Below are 9,719 nucleotides of genomic sequence, written 5' to 3' on the forward strand. Positions count from 1 at the left end.
GTTACCAGTGGGTTACCTCAGGGATAAAATGGCAAATGATTTAAGTAAACTAGAAGAATGGTCACAAGTGTGGTAGCTGCAGTTCTGGGCTTGATAAACGTGAAAGCAATGCACTTGGGGACACTGTTCTTTGAAAAAGCAAGCAGGGTGTTTGGTTGTATGGCTAGAGACATTAATACGAGGAAGAGCGAGGGGTTCTGCCACTTTAGGCGAGGCCTGATCGGACATCTGTTGAGTATGGTGTACAGTTTTGTAGGCACCATCTCCAATAGGATATTCACACATTGGAGAGTTCAGAAGAGGGCTACACAAATAGTAAGTGGTTTGCAGCATAAAGATCATCAGGAAAGACTAAGGGATCTTAATATGTATAGCTTGGAAGAAGACTGAGGGGAGGCGTAACAAACATTTCAATAATTATAAAAGGGATCAACGTATAGGAGGGAAGCTCATTTTAAAAGGATAACAAGAAGACATAGTAAATTTCCTTACATCTAATGCTCTGACCCTCTAGTTTTAGACAGAGTGTAAGATAAATGGAAGAGTCTCACAGCAGTGATGGGTGTTAATACAGTGAAGGAATTAAAACATACATCCTGACTAAGGGGTTTGAGTCTTTACACCAGGAAAAAACGGGCAGACTAGAAGTTCTGGACAGTTCTTATCCGTGATCAAATTCTGTTCCTATCCAAACATGCTTCTACTGAGCAATCAAAAAACGAATTTCCTTCTGTGGCAGTAATTAGGGCTACCTAAAAATTACAGGGCTAGCCCATTTATAATACAAAGCAACATCAAGGAGTTTAAACAAAACTTCCCGCTATTATTGAACAGATTTTTATATTTTTTTTGTACTTACCAGTAACTTTACTAAATTCTTCAACAATTTGCTCCTTTGTTTTACTTTTTGGAATCGAACCAACAAATAGCCTATTATTGGCAACAGAAATGCACACACCAATATGCTTCCCTGACCGGATCTCATGGTTATTGTACTAAAAAAGGGGAAAATTACATTTAAAAAAATTAAAGCTTCAGTTTGAAAGTTAAAACTTCATGCATTACAAAAAACAGCAGACTGTATTCTAACCAATATTTGTAAGATTGAGAACTAAAGTATGGCTTTAGGGAGCACAACTGATCTTTGGAAAACTTTACAAATAAATGATTATACCTACCAGTTTAACAGCCTCCTGTGCAGCTTCTTTTGTACAGAAAGTAACAAACGCATATCCCCTATTTAAACCAGTCAAAGGATCCATCATTAAACGCAGATCCCAAATTGTTCCTGCTTTCTCAAAAAGGGGAACAAGTTCATCTTCAAATAGATCTCTTGGGATCTTACCAACAAATATCTGTAAATAAAAAAAAATATGTATTTTAAAAAACAATAGAAGAGTGGGGACCAAGACAAAACACAGCGTTAGCAAACAATGTCTTTTCAAAAACAGCTGACACATTCTCACCTCTGTGCCAACGGAAGGCTGTTGACCCGAATGTACAGAGTCTGGTGGTGGTCCACCATATTTTCTTTGACCGGTTGTCACATCCAAAGTATAGCCTGTTCTTTCCAGGAGTGCCTAAAAAATAGATTTGGGGAAAAAAAAACAAAAACTAAAGAACTAAAAAAGGGCAATGTGGGCAATATGCCTTCCTCCTAAAAACTACTGTATGTTCTGTGACCCAATGAAAGACCAGGTTTTTTGTTTTTTTAACTAAGCATATCCTACTCAAGGGTTTGTAAAGCAGACATGTCAAGGTCCTCCAAAAGGATAACACTAAAAAAATAGATGACCAGTGTTGAAAACCCAACCCTGACTGCTTGACAAAAGATGCAAGCTTAAGTTCAGTTGCTAGTAAATAATTCAAAGTAAAATGCCTGCATTTTGGTGTAATTAACAATTTATTTTAGGAAAGGCTGACAATTCAATATTTGAAAGGAATATATATATAAAAAAAAAAAGTTTCCATAAAACAAAACAAAGAAGAGTTGGAACACTTTATCCAAATTTCCTAAATTAAAATACTAAATCTAATCTGGTGAACGCCTGCTAGATCACTTTGGACAACCCACCCATATCTATAATTCCTTAATATCACAACACAAATTAGCCATCCACAAAAGTGTATGCAGCCTGAACTTTTGGCACTTGGTTTGTTCACTAAACGGAAAGTTGTAGTTTCAACTCTCTCACTTCACTATTAAGAGTCAGTACATACCAAGGGCTAGCCAAGCTGTTCCTGGAGCCAACACTCATTGGGGTTGGCCCTTTATTGTGTATTGTAAAGAAGCTTTAACATACTCTCCCTTAAACAAAACTTTTTGACTGTTCCAGCTTTGCCATTGAGCCTTGTTAAACTGAGAGTTAAGTAGGATTCACATCTGCTGTGTTTGGTATAAGGTGTACAGTCTTGTAGAACACGGTTTCATAGGATTTATGAGCTAAATAACTGACTATGTTAGTATATGTGGACTTGCATAGGTTTGCAGCATCATACAGCTCTGACTACATACATCTAATGTACACAAGCAGCATTTATAGCCATGGCGGAAATCACAGTTTAGAAGGTAACCAAAATGAGCAGCCAACACATTTTGAAACATACCTTTATTTTAGACTCATCTGGTCCTTTACTAGAATCTGCTACCTTGGTCCCTTGTTTCTCTCTCTGTCTGTAGGTCTTCATAACTCCACATAAAAAGGCACTTTTGTTCTAAAATAAAAGCAATGGGAAAACATTTGATACATATGCAAATTTAAGCAAAATCTAAGTCGTGAACGTTAACATTTAAAGAGACACTACACTAATACGAAGCTCAATGCTCCAAGCAAACACGTCACTTGATGGATAGAGACAATCTTAACTACATTCCCTCGACTCCTTCAGGAGTCAGAACAAGAGCGCCGCACTGCAAGAGCAGCAAAACAACATTGCCCGTTTAGTGTACACTCTTAGCAGATAGACCGATACCAGACACCACTTAGGGAAACTCGGAAGATACAGATGACTGAAAACATCAGCAAGTATAACCCAGTTTAAAAAAATACAGTTATGTGGTATGGTGTCTATACATACCCACTATATCGATCTACACACACACACACACACACACACACACACAGCACTATGCAAAAGTTTAAGGTAGCTGTGACAAAATGCTGTAAAGTGAGAATGCTTTGAAAAGTAGACATAGCAATTTATCATTTAACAAAATGCAAAGTGAGTGAACAGAAGAAAAAGCTAAATCAATTATTTGGTGTGACTACCCTTGGCTTTCAAAACAGTATCAATTCTTCGGGGTAGACTTGCACACAGTTTCAGGAACTCAACAGGTAGGTTGTTCCAAACATCTGAGAACAAACTACAGTTTGTCATGTATTTAGGAAGCCTCAGTTGCTTCTCTCTCCATGTAAGCCCAGATAGGCTCGAGGCTGAGATCACGGTGATACCTTTGGGGGCCATACCATTGCTTCCTGGATTCCTTGTTCTTCATGCTGAAGATAGTTCTTAATGACTTTTGCTATATGTCCTGGGTTGTTGTCATGCTGCAGAATAACGCTGGGGTTAATCAGATGCCTCCCTCATGGTATTGCATGATGGATAAGTCTCTGCCTGTACTTTTCAGCACTGAGGAGACCATTCCGACCAAATCCCTAACTCAGTTAGGATAAATGCAGCCCCAAAATCGCAAGGAACCTCCTCCACCATGCTTCACAGTTGCCTGCAAACACTTGTAGCGCTCTCCAGCCCCTTGGGAACAAACTGCCTTCCGCTACACCCAAATATTTCCAATTTTGACTCATCTGTCCAGAACACCTGCTGGCATTATTCTGCACCAGTTCCTGTGCTTTGTGAATAGTTGAATTGCTTGGTCTTGCCCCAAGAAGACCACGTCTGCCTAGACTTCTCCAGAAAGTGGATGGGTGTACCAAGGTCCCACTGTTTTCTGCCAATGCTGAACATCCTCCGATTGAGAAGGGAAATATGCATGATGTGTCTTTCACTTAACTGTGTCTACAGTCCCCAATCTTTCCTGTTTCTTTGTGCTTCTGAAAAAGAGTTTGGGACAGAACATATGGAAATTTCTGTCTGCCTTGAAAGTTCTGCCTGGGAGAAACCTTGCATCTTGTTAATGTGCTCAGTGTTGCCATGGTGTACAGCTATTGAATTTAAACTGTCTTTAGCAACACATATATATATATATATACACACACATACATACATACACACACACTGTTTTGAAGAAAAGGCGTGATTACCCCATTCATTTAGATTGTTCTTCTATTCATTCACTTTGCATTTTAATTCTTTAAATAGTTCTTACTTCTCAGTATTTTGTCACACCAGCCTAAAACTTTTGCTCAGTACTGTGTGTAAATATATATATATATATATATATATATATATATATATATATTTACACAAACACATACACTGACTACCATGTCATCACAAGATATAGATATATATAATACATATTTACCTGTACATGCGAGAGATCGCTGTCCTTGAACTGCTGAAGCACCGCTAAAGCACCTTCTTCATTGAATTCTTTTAAAGCTTCAATAGCTCTTTCATCTAAATCACTGTGTGCAACTAAACCTAAAGAAAAGAGAAAAGCTTTTTACAATTTAAGTTTGTTTTTTGTTTTTAACAAGGGACAGACAAGTACAGAATCAATATTCTCATCATCAAAGAGCTGTGCATATTACAAAATACGGTGATGTAATACTAGCTCAGTATAATATAGTCAATGTCCACACAACGACCAGTCCTTCATAGTTTAGATTCATGTATTTTAAATCTAGAAGATGAAGGTAGTTACGTAAGAATAGCGTATACACGCAATGTTTCCACGGCATTGCAAGAAGCGACAGTGATAAGACAAGTTGAACAGCACACAAGTGAGAGGTTTGTTACAGATCTGACAGGTGAGCCGACGCCAACACTCTGCACCTTTTTAGGATACAAATTGTGAATTTATCTTACAGTACAAAATACAGTTATGCCTTTGCTATAAAGTAAAGAGAACAGCATGAAATACACACGTATACAGAGTGATTAGAAATTCAGAGGTAAAAAGTGGGCATATTTTAGCCCTGTAGTTTTACCTACCTTGCTTTATTAGTGTTTTTACATCAGAGAACAATGCCTAAAACAATGGCAAGCCAGCATTAAAAGGGGATCTGTCGCCTTCACAGATTTTCGCATAATTTACGAAACCTACAGAATCCCAGTCATTCAAATGTTTTGGCGATATTTGGCTAAAGAGAAAGCAAGACCACCAGAGAAAAACGAATCGACGTTCTGTTCTGAAATACCGAAACCTTCTCCCCCATGCCAACTTTACCAAGGCTGTCAGAACCAACTGGCAATAAGGAGTCTAACATAACAAAGGGGGCAATAACCATTTAAATCCTGGAAACAGAAATGGCAACTCCCGTGGTACACACATTAAGGTGGGAGACTGTATAGCCCATTTTAATCAGAACTGAACGCTAATTATACCGAATGGCAGCAAACGGCAGATCCACTATAAGCCCTTCACAGCATGACGCAAAGCACCATGTATTAGAGCCCTCAATCAATGAAGTGGCTGAGATTATACCTGCAGTTCCCATACATTTTTTTTGGGAAACCACAAAAAGTTGCTCAATTTAGGCACAGTCCAATAGAGACAAATCCAAAATAAGTTTTTTTGCAAGATCCAAGTCTTACCTGAAATGTAAATTTCATCTAGTTTTTCAGCAACTTTCTGTGGTAAACCAGCATCGAGCAAAGTCTGCAAATGCTCAGATGGGACTACTGCAGCATAAGTATCCATGGACTCTTCTGTGCCATTCCCATTTACATGTTCAGCGGCCATATCTCCAGAAATCTGTACAAATGCAATAATTGGCATTATTAAGGGGTATCGCTAATATTAACCATTCCTCACTGGATATGCATGCAAAACAATGTGGCACATTTTATTGATTTAGATATAAAACTACTGTAGTGGACCTCGCTCTAAAGTCACTCACTAAATCTTTACTGTAATCTGTTACAAAAGTTATACGTTGGCCTGCCAGCCACCAGTGAAGCCCCCCCCCATCTCTCCATAATTCCTATTAAAACATGTCAAGAAGGAGAGCTATAGCCGAACAGCGGGTACTTGAGACAAATGGAGTTGTACGCTTGTTTGAGCAGGACCTTCCTTACCTCTCGTACCTGTAACTCAAATAGTTACGCACTCGTTCTGCCTGCCCACTGTACAGCGCTGCGGAGTATGATGCCGCTATATAAAGTAGCTCCACATCGACTAAGCAGTGTAAAATGAACATAAGCTTTTAAATGGGGCTTTCCAAAGCTGTTTAAGTGTCACTATGGAAGCACTCTGTCACATCTATAACATACATTAAACACACATGGCATAGGGACACGGCTCTTGCACCCAGGAAAGGACCAAGAAAAAGCGGGCGGACAGAAAGGGAAGAAAGTTTGATGGCGGATAAGAACCAATGTTTATATATTAGGAGCAATGCAAAGACTTAAGTCGCTCAGAGGGAGGTAGAGAAATAGAACAGCCTCCCAGCAAAAGTGGTAGAGGCTAACGCAGCGAGAGAATATCCTGAATCCAAGAGGAGACCAAAGATCTGAGTGTCTACATGAGGGAAAGCGGGCAGACCGGATGGCGAACGCTTCTGGCTTTCTGTATCAACACAATGAGAAAACCGGGATAGACGGTGGATGATAAAGACCCCCTTAGAGTGTAAAACCACCGGAAAAACCCATCTCAGCTGCAACTGTCTTGTATACAAACACTGCGAGTGTTACTGCTCAGGGCTGTTTTACAACGAAATACACAACAATAAAGCAGAACAAGTGTGCTAAAAATGGGGAGAGATAATAAACTTTATACAAAGTAGAAAAAGTATTCCGCAAGACTGGCAGCCACAATACAAACCCCATCGCACAGCCCCGGTCAGCAAGCAGCGGGAGGAGGCAGCCACAAAGCCCATTCTCCGGCTTCAGTCAACGAAGCCAATGCCAGGTTCCAATAAAAGGAGCGAGAGCCCAGCTAGACGCCTGTGGGACCGCTTCACGGATTCAGTCAGCCCGTTCCTTCCCGCCCGTCTGACTTTGGCGAACACAGGGGAACAAAGCGCATCTCCCTCTCCCCACCCACAGGGCGACGCAAGGCCGGGCCCGGAGCCCGCAGCAAACACGTGCTCAGCTCCTCAAGTAGCCGCACATAATACCAGCACACCGCCAGCGACCATTACAGCGTGCCGACACGCCGACAATGATGCACAAAGCTCAGCCCACAAGCCGATAAGCAACACAGCCATACGAGCACCACGACGCCGGGGCCTAAGAGGGCGACCGCTGCTCGGGGCCCTGGTGAAATCATTAAGTATATGACCGGATGACAGGTGAACCCGCCAATGTCATCAATGATAACCCACAGACTCGCCACAGGCGGCTATACCTGTGACAAGCAGCAAACACCCGGGCCAGGGCTGGATGAATCAACCACCACAGATAAACGCGAACTCAGCAGGATCGTACGACACCAACCACGCTCCCTACACCAGCAGCAGGCCTCCCACCCTCCAGCACAGCAACACACCGGCTTCAGAGCAGCCAGCGCTTCATGTTAAAGAGGCTTTGCAGGAACCGTACATTCCCATTAACCAGGACTCCGCTCGGTCTCCCCGCCCCCTGCAAACAGGCAGCGGCCAACGTGCTCCTGCTGGAATCCATTTTCCAGAAACGCCGGCTCTGGCACAACAACGTGCGAGGGATCGGTAGCAAGTTGTGTAAGCAGCTCACCTCTCCCGATCCGAGCGGGGATCTATTGCCTCCGGTTCGTTTCGTCTTCACCTTGGCTATTCCTTCTATGTGCTCTCACACAGTCGGACGAACGCGCCCCTCGTGTTGCTGCAACAGCTCCCTTGTCCGGCGGAGTGTGGCTGTTGTAAAATGGCGGCCGAGAGAGCGGAGCTCACGCCGCTGGCAGGCAGTCCCCACCCCTCTTTCGTGACCGCGCAACACACAACGGGAGCGCGTACTAAGGATGTGCCGAGCGTCATTCATCTCCGGGGTTTCCTGGGCTACCCCTGCGTAATTCCACCGATCCTCCTATCATGGGAGTGACCATTCAGCCCTGCGGAACCGCCCAGGAAACCCCATTGAGAGCTATGGCCAAACCCTAAGCGGCGCGCTCACGTAGATACCTGTATTGACTAATGGGCCGAGTGCGCATGCGCATGCGCATTCTCTTTGGGCGGAGGAGGGCGGCGCTTTCCTTTCTCTTTTCTTGTGTAGTTCTGGATTCCAACATCTGGCGCGATGGGGGCTTGGAAGCGTTCGCTTTTCATTTGGAGCGGTCTGATCGTTTTCACTAAACATTCGATATCAGTAAAACGTCGGTTTTTAGATTTTGAACAGTTAAATTGTACTGGTTGAAACCACCTTTTTAGAATTAAAAAATAAACATTCACATATTAAAGCAATTGGTTACATAGTAATAAACAGCTGCCCCATTTGTCCCTTAAAACGCATTTTTATTACCCACGTATGCATCAGTGCTGTTGCCGAGGGTCTACTGACTAAATGTGCCATAAGCAACAATGGCTTTTCACGGCTACTAGTGTCAGCGTATTGACATTTTCCCTACACTGGTTGCCCTGGGCTGCGTCACAATGCTTTCACCGATGGAATACACGGCTCTGCAAATTGGGTGTTTTATTGATATGGTATTTTTTATTATAATAAAATTTGTAATGCAACAAAAAAACCCAAGAATCAACGATCGTAAGGAAGTGGGGGGTTTAGCTGTTTTAGCTGCCCCGGAAAGTCAGATTTTGAATTTGTACCCCTGATTTAAATGGACACTCCAGCGAACATATGTACTTTAATGCAAATAATAGCTTTTAGGTCCCTTTAACTTTATATGAAGTCTCCACTGCAAATGCCTTTTGTACAATCCCCCCAAATGCATTTGCCCCTATCCTCACTCCCAGCTGTTCGCTGTGCAGGAGTATGATTGCCCATTTAATCTGTGTAATGAAAGCGAACATTTGCCAACATTTTTGAAGTGTGCAAACAGGGTACATGATCAAGCCAATGTGTACTGGACATGGACATCAATGTTGAAGCATTTGCCACTACGTTTACGTTTTTTCAAATGCGTATGATTATGCTTTGTGAGCATTGGCTTAGATGGCCAGTCATAGTCATATGCAAAGAACTCTTCTATGACTATTATTATTATTGTCATTTAATGTTGTATATAGTGTCACCATATTAAGCAGCACTGTTCTATGGCAGCAGCACCCTCAGTCCTTGCCCCATCCCTCCCATTCACATAGCTTAGTTGGTCCTAATAAATACAGTAGACTTGTGTCCTCCAAGAAATAGTGTTGTTCTTTTACACTTTTTCTAGTATGACAGACTAACGGCCTCAAGAAAGTGGGCTATGACTAGCTCCAGTTTCCTGTTGAGTTAAGTGCAGGGAAGGTACTCTTTGCTCAAAGCCTTCATTGGTGTCCTTCCTCCCTGAAAATGCTTCTCGCTGATCCATAATGGCTACCACTCAAAAATTGAAAGTCTTTAAGAATGGGGGATAAACAGAGTATCTGCCTCTCTGTGCTGGATCAGACGAGGGATTTCCATACATAATCCCCATGTTACTAGCAAAAGTTATATACAACACATTATGGAGAAACTTC

General features: G+C 42.1%; 1 protein-coding gene across 7 annotated transcripts in view; it reads right to left on the bottom strand.

Annotated features, from left to right (window-relative positions):
* Nucleotides 1-5,875, bottom strand: part of LOC149302485 (heterogeneous nuclear ribonucleoprotein Q-like) — a 10,979-nt gene extending 5,104 nt beyond the window's left edge. For 3 of the 7 annotated variants that reach the window (XM_089482493.1, XM_089482494.1, XM_089482495.1), the window contains exons 1-6: nt 5,722-5,869; nt 4,487-4,605; nt 2,608-2,715; nt 1,467-1,580; nt 1,179-1,355; nt 860-995 (exon numbers count right to left, since the gene is read on the bottom strand). In XM_089482493.1, coding sequence (XP_089338619.1) covers nt 860-995; nt 1,179-1,355; nt 1,467-1,580; nt 2,608-2,715; nt 4,487-4,605; nt 5,722-5,869 — 802 coding nt within the window. Of the gene's footprint in view, nt 1-855; nt 996-1,178; nt 1,356-1,466; nt 1,581-2,607; nt 2,716-4,486; nt 4,606-5,721 lie in introns of those variants that run through there. The other 4 variants (XM_089482496.1, XM_089482497.1, XM_089482498.1 and 1 more) reach the window with 4 other exon arrangements.
* Nucleotides 5,876-9,719: the final 3,844 nt, after the last annotated feature.

The sequence above is a fragment of the Sceloporus occidentalis genome, unplaced genomic scaffold (genome assembly GCF_023333645.1).
Source record: "Sceloporus occidentalis isolate IW3139 unplaced genomic scaffold, rSceOcc1.0.p SCAF_19, whole genome shotgun sequence".
In the NCBI taxonomy this organism is placed as follows: domain Eukaryota; kingdom Metazoa; phylum Chordata; class Lepidosauria; order Squamata; family Phrynosomatidae; genus Sceloporus; species Sceloporus occidentalis.